The 23,734-nt window shown below is 41.6% G+C and overlaps 1 protein-coding gene across 1 annotated transcript in view; it reads right to left on the bottom strand.

Annotated features, from left to right (window-relative positions):
• DNAJC13 (DnaJ heat shock protein family (Hsp40) member C13) overlaps positions 1-23,734 on the bottom strand; it is a 270,970-nt gene that overhangs the window by 120,921 nt on the left and 126,315 nt on the right. The window contains exons 13-17 of the mRNA XM_077491519.1: positions 19,666-19,765; positions 14,510-14,617; positions 8,804-8,959; positions 1,293-1,349; positions 209-330 (exon numbers count right to left, since the gene is read on the bottom strand). Coding sequence (XP_077347645.1) covers positions 209-330; positions 1,293-1,349; positions 8,804-8,959; positions 14,510-14,617; positions 19,666-19,765 — 543 coding nt within the window. The remainder of the gene's footprint in view (positions 1-208; positions 331-1,292; positions 1,350-8,803; positions 8,960-14,509; positions 14,618-19,665; positions 19,766-23,734) is intronic.

Here is a 23,734-nt window from a genome sequence, read left to right as displayed (position 1 = left end):
TCCATGTCGTTTTATAAGTCATTTCCTTTTTCTGCTACATGTCACTGTCTAGTGGTGGTATGGGGTGCAGAGAGTTCTGAATGCAAATAAAATGTTCTATATCAGGTTTACATGAAAGGGAAGTGCAATGTGTAATGGCTCTCTGCAGTCACATACACAGAGCAGAAGAGGCAGAGAAAAAACAACCCAATTCCTCAGGTCTACCCACCTGTTTGTAAGCATTCTCTGATCAACACTTATTGTAAACATGGCAGTGTGCAAGTGTCGAGGTAAGGCACCTTCACTGAGAGCAAGCTCTTGCATCTTTGTTGCAATTTCTTTGTCTGCTTCCTTAAACAAAAAAGGAATATTGAAGTGACTGCATACACAACAAATTAATCTATTGTCAGTATGTCGTTTAAAGTATAAAAAAAAAAAGTGTAATTTGACAATTAAGACACGTTTGCTATTAAGCAAAATATGTAAAAACTGGTTTTGTTTTTCTTCCAGCAATTACCACTTCAATTAGTGAAATGTTTAGTAGGCAATAAATCGTTTATACATTAATTTATGGGTATACTATTTTAATTATGGTCTTTTTCAACTTGATACATATATTTCATGATTGGGATGCTAAAAGTATAAAAGCTGACTTTTCTTGAGTATATGTCAGATGCAGGAAAAGACTTTCTAAAGGCCCATATACACAAACTGACTTTTTGACAACAAACATGCAAATTACCCATTTTAAGCTACATGCGACCGTGTGTACGCTCCATCGGACAAACTTTTTCGGTTTTCATCGGAGTTTTGCTGGCTATGCGAATGGACAAACTTTTTGACAACATAAGTCCGATGGAGCAAAGTCTGATCGTGTGTACACAAAACCATCGGATTTTTGTACAAAGTACAAACACGCATGCTCAGAACCAATGCAAAAGATCAGACAACAATACAGAAGTTGACCAAAGGGTGGCAGCGGAGTAATTGAACGTCCTCTTTTGAAGTGTCGTCACTACGTTCGTGTTTGTTTCCTAAAAAGCTCTATCGTGTGTACGCAATACAAATTTATGGCCAATGCCCTTTGTTCAAAAGTCCACGGGAAAGTTTGTACAAAGTCCGATCGTGTGTATGAGGCTTTAGTGAAGGTGGGTGATTTTACCACTGGTGAGGTTTTGCAGAATCACCTATCTGACATGGCTCTTGGAGACCCATGAAATTCAGCAGTAATGAAAAACAAACTGAATATCTAAATTGTAACAATGTCAGACTGAAAAGTTGTTGCATTTCTCAATTACCATTAATATACCTACTTCTATGATAGCCTTCATTACTAAACCAGCTCCTTTTACAATGGCCATGGATGGATGCTACAAGAAAACAGAAGTGTGTTATAACAGACTCATTTTTTTCACCAAACAAAAACAAACAATATTTTGCACAGAGCAGTACATACTACAGAACTGCGGACATTAAACACACATAGGTGGCAGAAGTGAGCCCGATTTGGCGCTCTCCAGCTTTAGTAAATAAACCCCACAATCATATCAGAAAATCAGCATATAAACACACTGCATGCTACAATTGAACTTTATTCTTGAACAAAATCTTGCCACACTGATAATCACAGTCTTGCTGTCAATATAAGATGCACTGTCGCATTTTACCAGATGCAGAAGTGTAAGTCTGACTTCTAGAGGACCATAGATACTCAGCCGGACGGCTCCCATGCTTCCCTCCCATTAGCCTTGTATTGTACCTGGTGGGGGCAAGAGGAATGTGTGGGGAAGAACCAGGAGCACTAGACCTAATGAGTAGTTAACACTTGCAGTACGCAGGGGATCACCGCAAGGGCCTATCATATTCTAAGTGCAAAAATAATAGAACTTTACGCTAATACATAAAACAGTCACATATCAGTGATGTATTTCCTATAAAATCATCAAGTCATTTTTTTGAATCGGCTTGTACATTTACCTGATGTCGGTCTTTACACTGATATGACAAATGTCAACAGAACTTTGACATGTGGGTGACCCCGTCCCCCTCTGCTGTAACGCAGGTTTCCATTACATCAGAGGGGGGCGGGGTGACCCACACGTCATTGGGGAAGCCAGGCTTTCCCACTTGCGTCAGAGGGGGGTGGGGTCAGGTGACGGGTGGCCCTGTCATAAGAAATGTCAGGCTGCCAGGATCCCCACAGTGTCTCCACCAGTGGAGACAGAGGATGGATGCGCTGGAGGGAGAGATCACCCATTTTTTATTTTTAATAAAGGACTTTTGCAACGGTGTGTGTCTTTTTTAACATTCTTTTACACTTTCTTTGTGAAATGGTAGGGGTAATTTTGTACCCCCTTACCATTTCAAACGGGGGGCCGGAATCTGGGAGCCCCCTTGTTAAAGGGGGCTTCCAGATTCTGATAAGCCCCCCGCCCGCAGACCCCCAAAACCACCGGCCAGGGTTGTGGGGGATGAGGCCCTTGTCCCCATCAACATGGGGACAAGGTGCTTTGAGGGGTCAAAGACCCCCAAAGCATCCTCCCATCATTGAGGGCATGTGGCCTGGTACGGTTCAGGAGGGGGTGGCGCTCTCTCGTCCCCCCTCTTTTCCTGCGGCCTGCCAGGTTGTGTGCTCGGATAAAGGATCTGGTATGGATATTTAGGGAAAACCCCACATCATCTTTTTTTTTTTTTTTTTGATGCGGGGTTCCCCTTAAAATCCATACCAGACCTGAAGGGCCTGGTAATTGAATTTGGGGGAACACCACGATTTATTTTTTTTTTTTAAATCAATGACTTTCAATGACTGTTCTCTGTAGTACGGGGAGCCGACAATTCATTATAGCCGCGAGCAATTTTAAATTACTTTTTTTCCTGCAGAAATGACACTTTGTGTAGGGACAGTTCTAAGCACGGGAAACATGCGCCCCTTCACAGGCATACTATACACACCCCCCAGGTACGAAATTTAAAGGAATATTACACTTTTATTGTTTTACTTTAAGCATTATAAAATCACTGCTCCCGAAAAAACGGCCATTTTTAAAACTTTTTTTGCATTGATACATGTCCCCTGGGGCAGGTCCCAGGTCCCCAAACACTTTTTAGGACAATAACTTGCATTATAGCCTTTAAAATTAGCACTTTAGATTTTGAACGTTAGAGTCCCATAGACTTTAATAGGGTTCTAAAGTTCACATGAAGTTTAGGTCTGTTCACAGGTTCTGGTGCGAACCGAACCGGGGGGTGTTTGGCTCATCCTTAATAATTTAGTGTTGTGTCTATAGGGTTTCTGCTCACTGTATATAAACTATTGCCAAAAGTATTGTGACAACTGCCTTTACACACACAGACTTTAACCACTTGCCAACCAGCCGCCTGAGGCAGAATGGCAGGCCTAGGCAAAACGACATTATGCAACGTTGCTTCGCCTTGTGGCCACTAGAGGTGCGTGCATGCCCCCTGCTCACCCATGGAGCCGATGCAAGTGCCCGGCGGTCGCATTCACCACCGGGCTCCCGCAATCGCTCAGAGCACAGAGAGAACCGAGATCTGTGTGTGTAAACCAGTGTTTCTCAAATCCAGTCCTCAGGCCCCCCCAACAGGTCATGTTTTCAGGATTTCCCTCAGATGAAACGGCTGTGGCAATTGCTAAGGCAGTGAAACTGATCAAATCACCTGTGAAAAATAATGGAAAACCTGAAAACATGACCTGTTGGGGGGGCCTGAGGACTGAATTTGAGAAACACTGGTGTAAACACACAGTTTCCGGTTCTCTGAGGGGAGAAGTGACAGATCGTCTGTTCATACAGAGTATGAACAGCGATCTATCTCTTCCCCTACACAGTCCACTCCCCCCTTCAGTTAAAGCACACAGTAGGGAAAACATGAACCCCTTGATCGTTCCCTAGTGTTAACCCCTTCCCTGCCAGTGACATTTTTGCAGTAATCAATGCATTTTTATAGCACTGATCGCTGTAAAAATGCCAATGGTCCCAAAAATGTGTCAAAATTGTCTGACGTGTCCACCATAATGTCGCAGTCCCAATAAAAATCGCAGATTGCCACCATTACTGGTAAAAAAAATAAAAAATTTATAATAAAAATGCCATAAAACTATGCCCTATTTTGTAGATGCTACAACTTTCAATAAATATACGCTTATTGCTTTTTCTTTTTACCACAAATATGTAGAAGAATACATATCGGCCTAAACTGAGGAAAAAAAAATAGTTTTTTTTATATATTTTTGGGGGACATTTATTATAGCAAAAAGTTTAAAAAAATTTTTTTTTTTTTCAAAACTGACGCCTTTTTTGTTTATAGCTCAAAAAATAAAAACTGTAGAGGTGATCAAATACCACCAAAGGAAAGCGTTATTTGTGGGGGAAAAAAAAAGGACATCAATTTTGTTTGGGTGCAACTTCGCACAGCCGCGCAATTGTCAGTTAAAGCAACGCAGTGCCGAATCGCAAAAAGTGCTCTGGTCAGGAAGGGGGTAAAATCTTCTGGGGCTGAAGCAGTTAATGGCATCCCAGTCTTAGTCTGTAGGGTTCAATATTGATTTTGCCCACCTTTAGCAGCTACAACTGCTTCAACTCTTCTGGGAAGGCTGTCCACAAGTATTAGGAGTGTGTGTATGGGAATGTTTGACCATTCTTCCAGAAGCGCATTTGTAAGATCAGGCACTGATGTTGGACGAGAAGGCCTAGCTCGCAGTCTCCACTCTAATTCAACCAAAAGGTGTTCTATCGGGTTGAAGTGCAGGCTAGTCAAGTTCCTCCACCCCAAACTCGCTCATGCATGTCTTTCTGGACCTTGCTTTGTGCACTGGTGTTGTAGTCATGTTGTAACAGGAAGGGGTCATCCCCAAACTGTTCCCAAAAAGTTGGGATCATGAAATTGTCCAAAATGTCTTGCTGACGCCTTACGAGATCCCTTCACTGGAACTAAGTCCAACCCCTGAAAAACAACCCCAACACCATAATCCCCCCTCTACCAAATGATTTGGACAGTCAAAGCAAGGAAGGAAAACCTAGTAGTAAATCTCTCCTCATACCCTTTATCCAAAGGGGAAGTCCAACTACTGAATAAAAGGTTGGTATTTGTCCCAAACTATTTGGGTTACAGATTAGAGGTGGACATTGACTTTGAAATATTCTTTTGTACATTAAGATTATGTGCCTATTTTGAAGTTAGCACAAATCAAACTCAATCAAGTTTTTCTTCTCCTGGGATGAACGTGATGATTTGCAGGAAACTGAGGAGTTGCACTGATCAAAATAAGTTTGTACACGGTGGAACCCTGCTACAGGAGGGATGTTAAAAGCATGCGTTGGCAACAGTGGCATGGACAACCCCATGGGTATTTATCGTGGGAAGAATGGACATCTCTTAAAACATGTTGCGAAAACAAAGAGCTCCTCCCAGGATCTCCTGCTCTCTAGCTCCCTTGTTACCTCCTCCGATGCTCACCTTCAGGACTTCTCCAGAGCCCCTCCCATCCTCTGGAACTCTATTCCCCCGGTATGTCTGATCAGCCCCCAATATCTCCACCTTTAGGACATCCCTGAAAACTCACTTATTCAGGGAAGCCTATCCCACACCCACCTAACAACTGTCCCTGAGCCACCCCCATGAAATCATTCCCCGCATCTATTACCTTTTGTACCACCACCCCCTTTCTTTAGAATGCAAGCTCTACAAGCAGGGCCCTCCAGTCCCTTCTGCATTGAACTGTACTGTAATTATGCTGCCCCCCCCCTCTACATTGTAAAGCACTACGTAAATTGTTGGCGCTATATAAATCGTGTATAATAATAATAATAATAATTTTGTCTTTAAGCCAGCTTACAACAGTAGAACTACCGTGGTGCTGAACAAATTAAATTACCATGCTGAAGTGATACGACAATTATCTAATAGGAAGGTATACTGCAAAATAATCCACTAGTGGGGGCTACGATAGTCAAGGTCAATATGAATGCTTGAGAACAAGGCACCATTAATAAAAAAAAAACTCAAATTCTTGGTTACTGATTTTCTAATAATCCCATTGTTTTATTGCATCCATAAGATCCACAAGCACCCCACAAAACCACCAGGCCGTCTCATTGTGGCCAGGAACAATTCGGTCTTCCAGTCTATAGCCATTTTTATTTATCAGTTTCTGCTTCTATAAATGTATTTTTCTCTCACTTTTTGTTCTGTTGTACTTTCTTTTCTCACCTGCATGGAAGGTGTGAGCCTGCCCTCAAGTCTAGTGGGAGGATATGTAGCCATTAGGTTTCTTGCTCCCCTGAACTGGGGGTCTCTCTTCAGGAGTGCCCCTCACCTAGAACCCGGTGGTCGGCTTTGGCTGGCCATGAGGAGAAGGGCCTGCCAGGCCTTTTGTCTAGGTGGACCAGGTTGAGCCTTGCCCCTGTCATGGGCCTTGCGACCCTGAGGGAGGAGGGGCAGGGGGTTGGAGGGAGATGTGTCAGGGTACAGCCCAAATTCTTTGGGGGGTGAACTAGAGACAAACCTTTAAGTGAACTTTGTTTGTGGCTTTCACATGTACTTTTGTACACTCAGGCATTTTATTTTTGCGCACCACTGCAGGTTCTGCTTCCCAGGGTGGAAGGTATAAATTCATTTCTGCAATACAGCACTGTTTTTTTAACCTTAGTCATATAGGAACAATACCTAGGGGTTGCTGCATATGTAGCATGGCTGTGTGCTATCTTTACACATCTATTCCACACAAGGAAGGGCTGAATGGTATGACTCTACCCCTCAATATGGTTTCTTTCTCTAGAGCTTTTGGAAAATGATTCTGATAAAGAATTACTTCTGTTTCAATGGTGATTGTTACCAGCAATGCCGAGGCACAGCTATGGGGTCCAATTCGGCCCCTAGGTATGCCAAGTTTTTGATTATGGCACACTGAGGAGAGCTATGTATATGGAAATCCACTGTACCTGGGACATGACCTTATATTGCTCACATATAAACACATGATGATTTCTTCATCTGGCATAGTACTGAGGCAGAATTAAGGGCACGGCTGGAAGAATGTCACTCGACGATCTCTTCACTTTGGAATACAGTAAAACAGATACACACTTTTTGGAGATTCTTGTGAAACCAATGTACATACAAACGCAAACACATACCGACAGTAATACATACTTGCACAGAAAATGTTTCCAGAGGATCTAAAATGTGGGTTGCCATACAGTCAGAATAGCATCCTCAGATGCAATGTAGTATGATCAGGCAGTTAGGATGCTGGAGTATTTCATATAATCAAGGTTATGACAAACATGTACTACAGGAAGCACTAGAGAAAGCATTCCAAAAACCTAGACACTAGCTTCTGAAATTTTGCAGCAAAGAAACATTGAGGTGTATATCAACAATATTAACCTTTTCATCTCATTCTCCCCAGGTGCATCAAATTACAAGGAAACATTGGCATGTTCTGAGTAGCAACCCAAAATTGACAGATACATTCAAAGAGCCCCCTCTTTTTGTACCGAGATCACGGAATATTAGAGAAAGGTACTAAGTGGTTACGAACTTATCAGACACCATGAGGTGCATATCCATGTGGACATTGTACTTAATGTAATTTTGGAAATAGACGCACATTTTACACACTCAATAACAGGGAAAAAAAAATCCAAACTGCTCTTCCAGAAATGTGATATATCTTCTCAACCAGAGATATGAATCGGATATGGTGAACACAGAATCGAAGTGGGGATGGGTGACCCTGCCTCACCAGTAGAATGCAATTTCTGGAACGCAAATCAAAACCATTCACAACTGTGGTTTACTGTAATTGAGGAAGTGAAATCTCCATCAAGATGGGGGGGCTAGCTAGGCCGATACTCCAGCAGAATTTATATGCTATTCAAAGAAATTAAAGAATGTGACCTGTGCAGTGTTTCTTTGACCTTGTCTGGTTCCAACTTAAGCTGGCCATACACTGTATAATCAGACTGAAAGGCTTGATGAGTTGCTAACTGACAGAACTGCATAGCTTAGTCTACAAAAGGTGTGTATAGTAAATGTCCAGATATAGAAAGGGGTTTTCCCTTTGTGGTTTAAATGTATTGCTTACGGCTTTCTTTTTATATACATTTGTATTAAATATAAGTGCAGTGTCTTAAATCTGGTGCACATTGTTTTTTCTACTACAGTTACCTGCTTTACACATGGCTCTTTTCCTAATCATGGTCATTTTGTTTATATTTTGGATTGTGAATTTTTAACCAGCCACCCTTTAGAAGAGCATGTGCTGAGCTGGTAAGTTAGGTAGGAGATTCTTGAGGCAGGAGGTTGAAAAAGGGGGTCCTTACACCCCTGAAATGTTGGGTTTTTCTTCCTCCTCTCTTCACCAGGGTCTGTCTCAGCTATCTTTCTCATCTTTCCATTTTGGGTACTGAATTTTTGTATTTCTTAACATTGACTGCTATATGATTTAAGCGGTGCTCACTGTACCTATATACTGTACATGCATGCATTTTTGCTGGTTGGTATTACCAGTGTAATGAATACCTATGCTGTATTATGCCCAATACAACTTTATTGGTAAAGCATTTTTGTTATGTGGTGTGCTTACTATATTTAAAATCCCTGTATGTATTTTACCCTGGGGGTTATTTTGGTCTTAATCTCAGAACCAGATTATAGCAGTGATGACATTAATAACATTAATCCTAAAAATGGTATCAGTGCCACCTCTGTAAGCCCACAGAAATGCTGCACTTCTACTAGATCAATAAACAGCATGTATTAGAATACAAGTAGTGCTTTCAAAAAGAAAATGAAGCAATACCTGAAAAAGTTTGAAGAGTGTTCTACCATTTGATGCCACCATCTCTAGTAGCATGTCAAACTGCTGCCCTTCTGTTGTCTCACTGTATGGGGCACACAGAGCAAAGGTGAGGAAATCCAGGAGTGAGCTGATAACCAGAGCACCAGTCCCATAGCTCTATACACCAAATAAAGACAAAAACAAAACAATGTCACAATCCGTGTGGAAGAACCACAAATTGAAAGAGAAATCATGTTTTGGTTACAAAAAGTGTCTATATATCTAAAATTAGCCAGCTGCCACGTTCCCCCTTCCCCCACTTGCGGACAATGGGAGTTGCTGTGTACATTCAGCAGCTCTAGAAACTATAAAAAAAAAAAAAAGCACACAGTGTTTATCAACCCTGTTCAGAAACAAAACAGAGTGATACAAGGTAACAAACATTGTTTCTTTTGTATCTCATCTGTTTCATTAATCTGCAGATCAAAGGAATGTGCTTGGATCGACAGGTGTCAGTTATAGCAACATGACAAGTGAAAAGGTTTTTTTGTTTTTTTTCTTTTTAAATAAAAATTGTCGCTCTTTAACCTCTTATTAACCCTTAGTTTACCTAATTGGCACCAATTAGCTACTTCTTCCTCTTTTCCCTTCAACAATTTTCCTGCTACTTTTTTTTTATTTATTTTTTTTATTTTATGAGCCATTAAAGCAGTATTACATCCAAAAACAAAAGTAAACACAATATTATATAATTTAAAATAAATTATATATATATATATATATATATATATATATATATATATATATATATATATATATATATATATATATATATATATATATATATATATACATATATACATATACATACATACACACACATATACATACATACATATATACATACACACACACACAAATATAGTATCTAACACAAGTGAGTACACCCCTCACATTTTTGTAAATATATTATATCCTTTCATGTGACAACACTGAAGAAATGACACTTTGCTACAATGTAAAGTAGTGAGTGTACAGCTTGTATAACAGTGTAAATTTGCTGTCCCCACAAAATAACTCATTCACACAGCCATTAATCTCTAAACCGCTCACAACAAAAGTGAGTACACCCCTAAGTGAAAATGTACAAATTGGGCCCAATTAGCCATTTTCCCTCCCCAATGTCGTGTGACTCATTAGTGTTACAAGGTCTCAGATGTGAATGGGGAGCAGGAGTGTAAAATTTGGTGTTATCGCTCTAATTCTGGTCACTGGAAGTTCAACATGGCACCTTATGGCAAACAACTCTGAGGATCTGAAAAAAAAATTTTTTTGCTCTACATAAAGATGGCTTAGGCTATAAGAAGATTGTCAAGACTCTGAAACTGAGCTGCAGCATGGTAGCCAAGACCATACAGTGGTTTAACAGGACAGGTTCCACTCAGAACAGGCGTCGGCAAAAAAGTTGAGTGCACCTGCTCTGCGTCATATCCAGAGGTTGTCGCTGGGAAATAGATGTATGAGTGCTGCCAGAATTGCTGCAGAGGTTGAAGGGGTGGGGGGGTCAGCCTGTCAGTGCTCAGACTATACGCGTCACACTGCATCAAATTGGTCTGCATGACTGTTGTCCCAGAAGGAAGCCTCTTCTAAAGATGATGCACAAGAAAGCCTGCAAACATTTTGCTGAAGACAAGCAGACTAAGCACATGGATTACTGGAACCATGCCCTGTAGACTGATGAGACCAAGATGAACTTATTTTATTCAGATGATGTCAAGAGTGTGTGGCGGCAACCAGGTGAGGAGTACAAAGACAAGTGTGTCTTGCCTACAGTAAAGCATGGTTGTTGGCATGTCATAGTCTGGGGCTGCATGAGTGCTCCCGGCACTGGGGAGCTACAGTTCATTGAAGGAACCATGAATGCCAACATGTACTGTAACATACTGAAGCAGAGCATAAACCCCTCGCTTCAGAGACTGAGCCGCAGGGCAGTATTCCAATGTGATAACGACCCCAAGCACACCTTCAAGACAACCACTGCCTTGCTAAAGAAGCCGAGTAAAGGTGATGGACTGGCCAAGCATGTCTCCAGACCTAAACCTTACTGAGCATCTGTGGGGCATCCTCAAAGAGCTCACTTACCACCAGTCATGCCTGCTCAGTGAGCCCTTGCAAACTTGCATGAGGAGTGTTTAGCAGTCATGCAGATATTCACATTTAGCTGAATATATGCTACTATAACATCATTATCGATGCAACAGTTTAGACAGCAGTCTCTCAACATTTTGAACAAGGAGGAACCCTTGAAATAATTTTAGTGTCAAGTAATCCCTAAAATCATTACCTACTCTAGAGTTCATAGTACATTAGTGTGATGGTCAGTGGGAAGAATTTTCTTTACATTTGTCATTAGTAGGAAGGATCCCTCCTCACAGCTATAATTGGTTTTATTGGTTACTTATCTTAGAGGCAGAAATTGAACTATAATATTCTATAATAGAACTAAAGGAACCCCTAACAATCACTGCAGGAACCCTCATTGAGAAAGGCTGGTTTAGAATTTGGCTAGCTAGGACCAAGTGGTCAGTGTAGGTATTAACAATCAGAACACAATTCCAGAGGCCATCCCTCTGAATGAGGTCCTATTAAAAAAGCATTTTCATCAGACACTTGTGGTTAGCTTAAAAGGTCTCTAGGAATTCTATGAGCTTTTTTGAGGGAAAGGCAGTATGTCCTTATAATAGGCTTGTTCCGGCTGGATGTGATATTTCAGTTATAGGCAGGGTTGACTGTTCAGATTTATTAACCACTTAACAACCGCCCTATAGCCGAATGACGGCTACAGGGCGGTTTCTTAACTCTGTGAGGCCGTCATATGACGTCCTCCCAGAATTCCGGTCTCGCGCTCCCCCTGGTGCGCACTCAAGAGCATCCATGTCCTGTGGACCCGGCGCATCACGAATCACGGTAAACGGACGCTCATAGCGGCCGTTTACCATGTGATCGCTCCCTCAAATGACGGAGTGATCACTTGTAAACAAACCGGCGTCATGTTATGACGCCGGTTCCTCCTTCCCCCTCTCTGTACCGATCGGAACAGCGGAGGGGGAAGAGATCGGTGTCAGCAGCGATGTGGGCTGCATCTGCAGTGCCCACATCGCTGCTCACCGAAAATTAACCCCTCAATTCCCTGCCAACACTCCCGCAACACCCTCCAATATCCTGCAATGCTCTGCAACGCAATACTCTGCAACGCCATACTCTGAGATACCCAGCCATACCCAGCCATAGTCGGTGATACCCTGCAATACCCAGCCATAGACACCGCCCCCCCCTCCCGCTGTCCTCCGGTTCTTCTGCCGACTCGCCAATACGATCAAATCCAGAATCTTTTTTTTTTTTTTTTTTTCTTTTTTCAGGCTTCCCAGCTTAGAGGTGAGATGCGGGGTCTTATTGACTCCATATCTCACTGTAAAGAGGACCTGTCATGCCATATTCCTATTACAAGGGATGTTTACATTCTTTGTAATAGGAATAAAAGTGATCAAAAAATTTATTTTTGGGGGAAAAAATGTCAAACTAAAATAAAGCAAATAAAAAAAAAAAAAAAATTGTATTGTTCAAGCGCCCCTGTCCCCATGTGCTCGCATGCAGAAGCAAACGCATACATAAGTCCCGCCCACATATGAAAATGGTGTTCAAACCACACATGTGAGGTATCGCTGCGAACGTTAGAGCGAGAGCAATAATTCTAGCCCTAGACCTCCTCTGTAACTCAAAACATATAACCAGTAAAAAAAAATTAAATCGTCGCCTATGGGGATTTTTAAGTAGAGACGTTTGGCGCCATTCCACGAGCCTCTGCAATTTTGAAGAGTGACATGTTAGGTATCGATTTACTCTGTTTTTTTTTTTGTTTTTTTTAAGCACAAACTGTTTTTTTTTTTTCAAAAAAAAAAGCATTCGAAAAATTGCTGCGCAAATACCATGCGAGATAAAAAGTTGCAAATTCTCCAGGGTGTTTGCTAAAAAAACATATATAATGTTTTGGGATTCTATGTAATTTTCTAGCAAATAAATGATGATTTTTACACGTAGGAGAGAAATGTCAGAATTGTCCTGGGTTCTCCAGAACGCCTGATGGCGCTCCATGCATGTTGGGCCTCTGTATGTGGCCACACTGTGTAAAAGTCTCACACATGTGGTATTGCCGTACTCAGGAGTAATAGCAGAATGTGTTTTGGGGTGTAATTTGTGGTATGCATATGCTGTGTGAGAAATAAACTGATAATATGACAATTTTGTGAAAAAAAAAAGTTAAAAAAATCTTGATTTTGCAAAGAATTGTGGGAAAAAATGACAACTTCAAAAAACTCATCATGCCTCTTACTAAATACCTTGGAATGTCTTCTTTCCAAAAAGGGGTCATTTGGGGGGTATTTGTACTTTTCTGGCATGTTAGGGTCTCAAGAATTGAAATAGGCCGTCAGTACTTCAGGTGTGATTAATTTTCAGATATTGGCACCATAGCTTGTGGACTCTTTAACTTTCACAAAGACCAAATAATATCCACCAATTTGTACTTATTTTTACCAAAGATATGTAGTAGTATAAATTTTGGCCAAAATTTATAAAGAAAAAATTACTAATCTGCTAAATTTTATAACAGAAACAAAGAAAAATTCATTTTTTTACAGAATTTTCTGTATTTTTTCTTTTATAGCACAAAAAATAAAAAACCCAGCGGTGATTAAATACCACCAAAAGAAAGCTCCATTTGTGTGAAAAAAAGGACAAAAATTTCATATAGGTCCAGTGTTGCATGACTGAGTAATTGTCATTCAAAATGTGAGAGCCCCGAAAGCTGAAAATTGGTCTGGTTATTAAGGGTGTTTAAGTACCCAGTGGTCAAGTGGTTAAACGGCTTCTAATTTCTTGAGGACTTCAACTGTGAGAACTCTAACTGCAGCTTATTCAGTTTCCATTTCTTGGAGTTTTGAGTTCTCCGATCAACCTCAAAGTTGTATTTGCTTTTCCACTATATTCTTCATAATGTAGGAAAAAAGATCCAGGAATGAGATTGGGACTTTCTTGTAATGAAATATCTACATTTAAGAAACCATTGCGTGCTTTAATTCTCCTGGGTCCACCATAACCCAGAATAACTATATTCATTATTATTATACACCAGTTTCCTTTTTCTTAAAGAGGAAGTAAACCCTGATGGAGTTTACTTCCTCTTTCATTCCCTGCAAAGGTAAAGCATAATGGACTACTATGCATCGCATAGTAGTCCATTATGTGTCACTTACCTGACACAGGAGCCAGCGAAGTCACCGCTGTCCCCTGTAGTCCGGCGCATCCATCTTCTCGGTGGGTCTCGCTGCTCCGCCGCTGTCATTCGGCGAAGCCGCAATGACGTCACTCCCATGCATGCACACGGGAGCCGCCACTCGCAGCATATCGCCGTTGACAGCGGCGCGCTCAGTGCGCCTGCGCGCCGCTGTCTACGGCGCATGCGCCGTAGACAGCGGTGCCTGTCTTTCGCCAAATATCTCCTAAATTGTGTAGGTTTAGGAGATATTTCTTGGACCTACAGGTAAGCCTTAATCTAGGCTTACCTGTAGGTCAAAGTTGGTTGTAAGGGTTTACAACCACTTTAAGATATTTTAACATGTCAATTTTAAAAAGAAAAAATTAAGCAAAGCATCTTATAGATCTACTTACCACATAAGAGTTAAATTTTTCTAGCAAGTTTTCCAGAAACTTTTTGGAAGAGAGAAGGGATGCTTTGTTCAGTTGCTCTTGCCTTAGGTCATAGTCGTCATGCATGGGCTGCATAAAGAAGTAATTAAGAAACATTAGTTGAAACCTTAGGGTTTAGGGAAACTCACTGGCAGCCTTCAAATGCACAAATGCCACACTTAAGCATAACGGTATGAAAAAGATTATCTTCATACAGACATCTGTAAACAAACTGATTAAACAAGACCATTAACGGGGAAAAAAAGTTTCACATGATAGAATGTGACCTGCAGATCACAAGTTCCTAACAACTGCCAAATCCTTCATATAAATAAGAGTAAATAGACCTTGGCAGCCAGAAAAATAGATACCTAGCCCCAACTTTGGCTGCATAAACTGAGGCCTTTAACAGCTTCCCCATTTTTTACCACTTTGTATGTGAAGAGATTACTTAAAAGAAAACGGTTTTGCCAATGTTTACAGAAACTGGTACCGAATAGGATTTTTATAGCAACTTACCTGTAAATTCCTTTTCTTGGAGTACATTATGGGACACAGAGCCTTACGTAATTACTTAATGGCTTATAGGCCACCTTCAGGTGATGGACACTGGTATACCCAATCCAGAAAGTTCACTCCCTATATAACCCCTCCTCCTTCCAGGAGCACATAAGTTTTTGTAGCAAAGCAATATACTTAAATCCCAAAAAAGAGGGTAGGGACCGCTGTGTCCCATGATGTACTCCAAGAAAAGGATTTTACAGGTAAGCCGTTATAAAAATCCTATTTTCTTTATCATACATCATGGGACACAGAGCCTTAAGTAATTACTTAATGGGACGTCCCATAGCAATGCTACTTGAGGGGAGGGAGACACAACCTGGAAGGTACAGACTTGAGGACCTATACTGCTGCTGCAGCACACTGCACCCAAAGGCTATACCCTCATACCTCCTTACAGGTATCCAAGTAGACAGGATACTGTTTTGCAACAGTCTTGAATGGAACTGGGCATAGGGAACTGCTTTGAATGAAGCCACCATGGTTCCTAGCAATCTCATGCAAAGGCGAATGGCGGGATTGCCTTTTGACCTACCCATCCACACCAGCTCTCTTATGGAGTTGATCTTTGCCTGAGCTGCATCTATGTTTAGACCCAAGTACGCCAGTCTTTTTAGCGGTATTAAGGAAGATTTCTTTCCAGATAACTGGTTGTAACGCGTACACTTTGCTCCAAATGAGCCACCGACTGGTCTATTAGCAATAGATTGTCTAGGTACCCTACAACTGTTATTCCCTGTGCCCTTAACCTGGCTAGAGGTGGTACTAGCACTTTTGTGAACACCTGGGGTGCTGTGGATAGCCTGAATGGCAGGGCTACAAACTGGAAATGCTGCTGTTCTAACTTGAACCACAGAAACTTTTGGTGAGTGGGAAATATAGGAACATGCAGATGTGTGGAATAGACTCCCGCCAGAGGTGGTTCTGGCCATCTCAACAGATTGCTTTAAGAAAGGCCTGGGTACTTTCCTAAATGTACATAATATAACTGGGCACTAACATTTATAGGTAAAGTTGATCCTGGAAAAATCCGATTGCCTCTTGGGGGATCAGGAAGGATTTTTTTCCTCTTCTGTAGCAAATTGGAGCATCCCCTGGTGGGGTTTTTTGCCTTCCTCTGAATCAACTGTGGGTAAAGAATTGGGTATATTGGATTGCACGATTTTTTTAATTTTATTTATTTTTATGGTTGAACTGGATGGACTTGTATCTTTTTTCAACCTGACCAACTATGTAATTATATGCATTCCTGATGTCGATTGATGCCAGAAGTTCTCCTCTTAGAAGGGTAGAAACGACTGACCTGATTGTCTCCATGCAAAAGGAGCGGATCTTCAAGAACGGATTTCCATTTTTTTATATCTAGAATGGGACTGACGTCTCCATTTGTTTTTTTTACCATAAAAATATTTGAATAAAACCACAAACCTTGCTCTTTTTTGGGGATCTGTATGATCATCCCTTGAGATATTAAATCGGTCTAGTGCCTGAAACAGAGATGGTCTCTTCTCTGGATCTTTGGCAACGCTTCACCTCAGGAAACGAGACGGTGGAAAGTCCCAAAATTCCAGCTTGTACCCCAGCGTTACCGTGGAGATGACCAAACTGTCCTGAATTTCCTCTTGCCAGACTTCTGAAAACTGCAGAAGTCTTCCCCTCACCTTGTTGAGGGGGTTGCCTCTTCATGATGAGGCTTTAGGATTCTGCTTTGCAGGTTTGCGACCCCAGGACTTCTTTTGAGCCTGGGTCTGGCCCTGAGGTTTTCCTCTAGAGTCTGATGATGGAGGCCATCGCCACTGCCTAGAGGCAAAAGCCCATGGAGCAGGGGAAAGAGCCCATTTAACTGAAGGGTGTTAATAGTTTCTTTTGACTGGCAAAAGAGTACTTTTCCCACTAGAAATTTTTTGGATATATTTGTCCAAATCGTCTCCAATTAGCCGCTCCCCATGAAAAGGGAACCCAGTTAGGTGGTTTTTACATGGTGCTTCGGCTGACCAATTTTTTAACCACAGGATTCTACACATATGTACAAGCATAAGGCGAGATGCCTGGTGAATAGAATCTTTAATGGCATCTATGGCAAAGCATAATGCTTTTGGTAGTTCAGCCAGTTCCAGGGCTTGTTGCGCAAGAACCTCTTTAAAGGGCCTGTCAAAATTGGTCCTTTAGGGATTGACAGACGTCTATTGCAGCGACTGCAGTGTGAGTAACAGCACCTGCCAAGGAAACAGTAGATTTTAACTGTTAAATCCTTAAACATTTGTGCATCGTCTACAGGACAAGTTAGGCTTTTATTCACATTGGAAATCGCAGCGTCAACTGCTGGTACTTTCCATCTCTCTGAATTTCTCCTCCATAGGTTAGAGAACTGAAAATCTTTTAGGAGGGAGAAAATGCTTATCTGGGTGATCCCATTTAGCAAAAATAAGCTGTTCTAGTAATGCATGGACAGGAAACGCATGCAAAGGCTGAGAAGGTTCTAAGGAACCCAAGGAAGAATCCGAGTTTTCAGGAGACTCCGTTAGGGGCAGCATGAAAGTGGAACAAACCGTCTCCGTAACAGTTTGTATCAGCAATTTCTCAGATTGTGAGGCTGAAAGGTTCATTTACCGTTGTTTCCTCCATAGAGGAATCATTGGTTTGTTTATCCTCCTGATCGCCAGAGGGCAACACCTCATCCTGTGCCCACTGTTGCCCTTGCAAAGTGTTCTGAAATGGGGGAGAGGGATCTAGCACCCTTCCTATCCATTTTAATGGAGGATGCAATTAAAGCCACTAATCTTCCTTCCAGACCCTGCAAGTTGGAGAAAAGGACATCTTCAGTCATGTATACAGGGGCTGAGATGTGAGAATCAGTTGCACCATCAATTTGTTCCAATGGCTCACCCTGGCTTTCCATAACTGGTAATTCAGGTGAGGAAGACAGCGTAGAAATGCGACTCGAGATCCTAGCGACTGGGGTGAAACCTTTAGTACCTTTTTGGTCTTTGTGGTGTTTTTTAGCAGGCATAGTCCTAAGCACAAAAACAAAGGCACTATACAATTGCACTTAATCGCTGAATATAGTCATGCCACTAAAGCCACTATAAAGTTCAGCCTAGTGCTGGGAAAAAAAGTGTTCTTCCTGTATCAGGAATGGCAGTTTGCAACCCTCATGTGCCCCACAGCTCGTGTCCCTGTGTGCAGACTGCTTTGTTTCCTCCTCGTCAGCTGAGGAGAGACTGTCCCAGCTGTGGTTTTATTTGTCTTTACCTGCCATGTGTCCTCATGGACATTCACAGCACTGAGCTTAGGGCCCCCCCCCCAACCTCTCAAAAAAATCTGCCCCTCTGTTTCATTTAAAATGTTCCCACAGTGCAGTGCATGCGCAGTTTTGGTCCGGGACCTCCGCACCCCCGTGCGGGCGGGGGGGGGGGGGGTATACCACTGATGTCCCCCTAACCCTCAGTCCCTGCAGGAGGGGAGAAAGAAAACATTTTGTCAGATTTCTTTTTACCTGAGAAAAAAAATCCCCCTCCACACGCTGCTGTGGCCACACAGAGACTGAGCTTCACAGTGAAGACAACAGATTAGGGTATGTGCATAGACTCCTTCTAGTGGATCATTTAAGGCATGACAACATTTTTCTCTAATAGAAGAATACATAGGTGGACGTTTCAGTTCCTAAGTTTCTTCCCTTACCTTATCCCCACCGCAGGATTTGGTGAATTAACAGACAATCCAACCTTTACCCATCAAGGTGGGCTGCGTTTAGCAAACCTTCAAGGACCAGGTCCCTAGATATCGGGGTTCCAACTCCCTTGGACCTGTAAAAGCACCCCACCAGAAAGCTTTGGGTAATGTATCAAGACCTAAGCCCAGGGTTCCCAGGGTCCAGCCCTACAAAGAGGTGTTACAGGCAAAAACCTTGTGCTTTGGATACGAGGCCCCAGGCACCATCCACTTAGGCCTCAGTGGCACTTTGGATGGATCTGGTCTATGGAATCTATTCAAATCCAGCATAGATCCCACCTGGAGCTCCTCAGAGCACATCTTCATTTGTGACCAACACCTTAGACACTGGCGAAAAAACTGATGTGCTCCTGGAAAGAGGAGGGGTTATACAGGGAGTAAACTTCCTGAATTGAGTATACCAGTGTCCATCACCTGAAGGTGGCCTATAATCCATTAATTATTTAAGGCTCCGTGTCCCATGATGTACGATAAAGAAATTACTGTAATTATTCAGCTAGATGAATGTGAAGCCAGGCAGTGAAATACAGCCTCGTGTTAAAGGGACTTCAAGCTTGACAGCCCTGTGTAACTCTGCACATATCAATAGAAGGAAAGAGTGGATAGAGATGGAAATAAGTGCTTAGCTGTTTGAAAACTGGAGGGCATAAGAAAAATAACTGTCAGCATATTTTATCTTTCATTCTCACACCAGCAATAGGAAAAAAAAAAAAAAAAAAAGGAATCCTATATGCTTCTGTAGGAAGCCTCTGTATATCTTTTTGCTTCTGTTATTTTCCATCATTGCTAGTGTATTTTTTCAGTCTAAGATATATGACAACAGAAAAAGGATGGACTAAACTTACACACATAAGTGCACAGAGCATGTCAATAGCAGCATGGGTAACACCATCATTGTTCCTCTTCAGTGCCTTCACTACTTTTACTCCAAGACGCTCCCGAAACCTTTACATTAAAGACATGATAAAACAATATTGCACAAATACAAAGTAATAAATGGAGCCAAAACAGTAATTACAATCTAATGGGCATATTTATAAAGCAGTAAATGTAACTTTCACCAAACATTCACTGGTGGTAAATCAATCACCTTCTTTGCACCTGGAAGGTTCAGTTGCAGAGAATATTTAGCAAAGAATACTCATTTTGAACTTATTCATCAAGAAGAACCACCATCTAGAAAGGAAAATCACTTCACAGTTGCAGTCTATCCCAAAAGGAAAGATATTCAACACGTATTTTACAACATAAATAAGTTAAAATCCTAACTAGAAAACCCACTTCAGACTGGTAACTTTATTTTAGGTGGACATTGACGAAGACAGCTTCTGTGTAAAATCATATCTCCCTGCTTACAAAAATGATTTAAATGCATCAAATGATCCCAAGATGTATAGTTTTGCCCATAGGTTTACTTACTCCTTTTTTGTGCATTTTTGATTCAAAGTAAACTATTACGGACCTCAGAGAAGCACAATAAATTAACAAATCATAGCAGTTAAGAAAACAAAATGAACCGGTTCAAAATTTTTCTTATTATATTCTGCCTCCTTTCCCATAAAATTACCATTTTGTGAATAATACATCTTAATTACTCACATTGTAAAGCCACCCATAGTTTTTGTCAGAAAGCCTCCAGGTCCCCTCAATTATTTGGTTGTCTAACATGAACTGCATGTTTATCAACCCTCCAAAATCGCTCAGTGACGTTGAGGTAAAAAGAGTGCGATGGTCAGAAACGTCACTTTTTTTCTGCTGTTGCACTTGGCCATAAGTTTCAGCTCACTCTCATATGCTGGAAAGTCCAAAAGCACTTCTAAAAATATGCTGCATTCATTTTGCCTTTCATTTTGGCTAAATTTCCGGTGCTGCTGTAGCTCACATCCCCCTAAACAGCAGAAATCCACCTCCGTGCTTCACGGTAGGGTTGGTGTGCTTTTCTTCATACTTCAGCTTTACTGATCACTCCAAACATTTTGTTTATGGTTGTGACTAGAGAGTTCATTTTAAGTCTATCACTCAATGAATCTATTTCAGGACTTTTTAGGTTTCTCTAGCTGCTGTTTGGTGTATTTCAAGTAGGCCATTTGTGGTGTTGGTATACCACAGAAAAGCTACTGCTTTACAAATTATGCTATCAAACAACTGTACATACTGCCTAGGAATTGGAAGATGAATGTTATAGCTGTCTGTAAAGTTTCTCATTTATATCCAGGTCATGGTATAGCTAGTAGTTGTCAGTCACATTCTTGCTCTGTAATATTGAAGATGTTTTCTAGCTTCTCTAAGTCATGTTTCTGAACTCCAGTCCTTAAGTACCCAAAACAGTTCATGTTTTCAGGATTTCCCTCAGATGCAATGGTTGTAGTAATTACTAAGGCAGTTAAACTGAACAAATCACCTGTGCAAAATAATGGAAAGCCTGAAAACATGACCTGTTGGGGGTACTTGAGGACTTCAGTTCCAATGAGTGTCAGGAAAATACATTTATAGCATTTATAGCATAGACACCTTAACTCAGTGGTCATCAACCCTGTCCTCAGGGCCCACCAACAGGCCAGGTTTGCAAGATAACTGAAATACATCACAGGTGATACAATTTTCTGCTCAGTGACTGCAGTATTCTAGTCTGCATCTCCCCAAGGTAATACCTAAAACCTGGCCCGAGGACAGGGTTGATGACTACTACCTTAACTGGTTCCCAACCAGGCACTGGAGGTGGAGGTGCGCACGCCTGCAGCATGTCCCTGAAGCCAATACGAGTGCTGGGGGTGGGATTGGGCTTGCAATGACCGCCGGGCACCCACGATCACTTGTGACAGAGCGAGAACCAGGATCTGTGTGTGTAAACACACAAATCCCAGTTCTGCCAGGGGAGGAGACAGATTGGGTGTTCCTACTAAGTAGGAACACCCGATCTGGCTCCTCCCCTAGTCAGTCCCATCCCCCCCCCCGCAGTAAGAATACACCTAAGGAAGAACAGTTAACTCCTTGATCGCCCCCTAGTGTTAACCCCTTCCCTGCCAATGACATTTATACAGTAATCAGTGCATTTTTATAGCACTGATCGCTATAGAAATGTCACTGGTCCCAAAAATGTGTCAAAAGTGTCTGATTTGTCAGCCACAATATCGCAATCCTGATAAAAATTGCTGATCGCTGCCATTACTAGTAAAAAACAAAATAAAAATACCATAAATCTATCCCCTATTTTGTAGAGACTATAACGTTTGGGCAAACCAATCAATATACGTTTATACAGAAGAGTAGAAGAATCCATATCGGCCTAAACTGTGGAAAAAAATTTTTTTTAATTTGGGATATTTATTATAGCAAAAAGTAATAGTGTTTTTTTCAAAATTGTCGCACTTTTGTTTATAGCGCACAGAGGTGATCAAATACCACCAAGAGAAAGCTCTATTTCTGGTAAAAAAAAAAAAAAAGGACATAACATTGTATTTGGGTACAGCGTTGCACAACTGCGCAATTGTCAGTTAAAGCAACAGTGCCGTAGTGCAAAAAATGGCCTGGTCAGGAAGGGGTAAATTCTTCCGGGACTGAAGTGGTTAATCTAATGGAGTGGATAGATGGAAAATGTGAAAACTGTAGAATCACCCCATTCTAGTTACATTATTCAATCTTTGGTGTCAGGAAGTCTGCATAGATGTTAATTCTTCAATATACAGTGGTGTGAAAAAGTGTTTGCCCCCTTCCTCATTTCCTGTTCCTTTGCATGTTTGTCACACTTAAGTGTTTCGGAACATCAAACCAATTTAAACAATAGTCAAGGACAACACAAGTAAACACAAAATGCAATTTGTAAATGAAGGTGTTTATTATTAAAGGTGAAAAAAAATCCAAACCATCATGGCCCTGTGTGAAAAAGTGATTGCCCCCTAAACCTAATAACTGGTTGGGCCACCCTTAGCAGCAACAACTGCAACCAAGCGTTTGCGATAACGTGCAATGAGGCTTTTACAGCGTCCTGGAGGAATCTTGGCCCACTCATCTTTGCAGAATTGTCCTAATTCAGTTACATTAGAGGGTTTTCGAGCATGAACGGCCTTTTTAAGGTCATACCACAACATCTCAATAGGATTCAGGTCAGGACTTTGGCTAGGCCACTCCAAAGTCTTCATTTTGTTTTTCTTCAGCCATTCGGTGGTGGACTTGCTGGTGTGTTTAGGATCATTGTCCTGCTGCAGAACCCAAGTTCGTTTCAGCTTGAGTACACGAACAGATGGTCGGACATTCTCCTTCAGGATCTCTTGGTAGACAGCAGAATTCATAGTTCCTTTTATCACGGCAAGTCTTCCAGGTCCTGAAGCAGCAAAACAGCCCCATACCATCACACTAACACCACCATATTTTACTGTTGGTATAATGTTCTTTTTATGAAATGCAGTGTTCCTTCTACGCCAGATATACTTGGACACACACCTTCCAAAGAGTTCCACTTTTGTCTCATCGGTCCACAGAATGTTGTCCCAAAAGTCTTGGGGATCATCAAGATGTGTTGTGGAGAAATTGAGACGAGCTTTGATGTTCTTTTTGCTCAGCAGTGGTTTTCTCCTTGGAACTCTGCCATGCAGGCCATTTTTGCCCAGTCTTTTCCTGATGGTGGAGGCATGAACGCTGACCTTAACTGAGGCAAGTGAGGCCAGCAGTTCCTTGGACGTTGTTGTGGGGTCTTTTGTGACCTCTTGGATGAGTCGTCGCTGCGCTCTTGGGGTAATTTTGGGCGGCCGGCCACTCCTGGGAAGGTTCACCACTGTTCCATGTCTTCGCCATTTGTGGATAATGGCTCTCACTGTGGTTCGCTGGATTCCCAAAGCTTTGGAAATGGCTTTATAACCCTTTCCAGACTGATAGATCTCAATTACTTTCTTTCTCAATTGTTCCTGAATTTCTTTG

Source organism: Lithobates pipiens, unplaced genomic scaffold, assembly GCF_037356315.1.
Source record: "Lithobates pipiens isolate NorthernLeopardFrog02 unplaced genomic scaffold, aLitPip1_a1.2 Scaffold_19, whole genome shotgun sequence".
Lineage (NCBI taxonomy): Eukaryota > Metazoa > Chordata > Amphibia > Anura > Ranidae > Lithobates > Lithobates pipiens.
The sequence above is the reverse complement of the archived record's forward strand: the minus strand, read 5'-3'. Positions and strand labels throughout refer to the sequence as shown.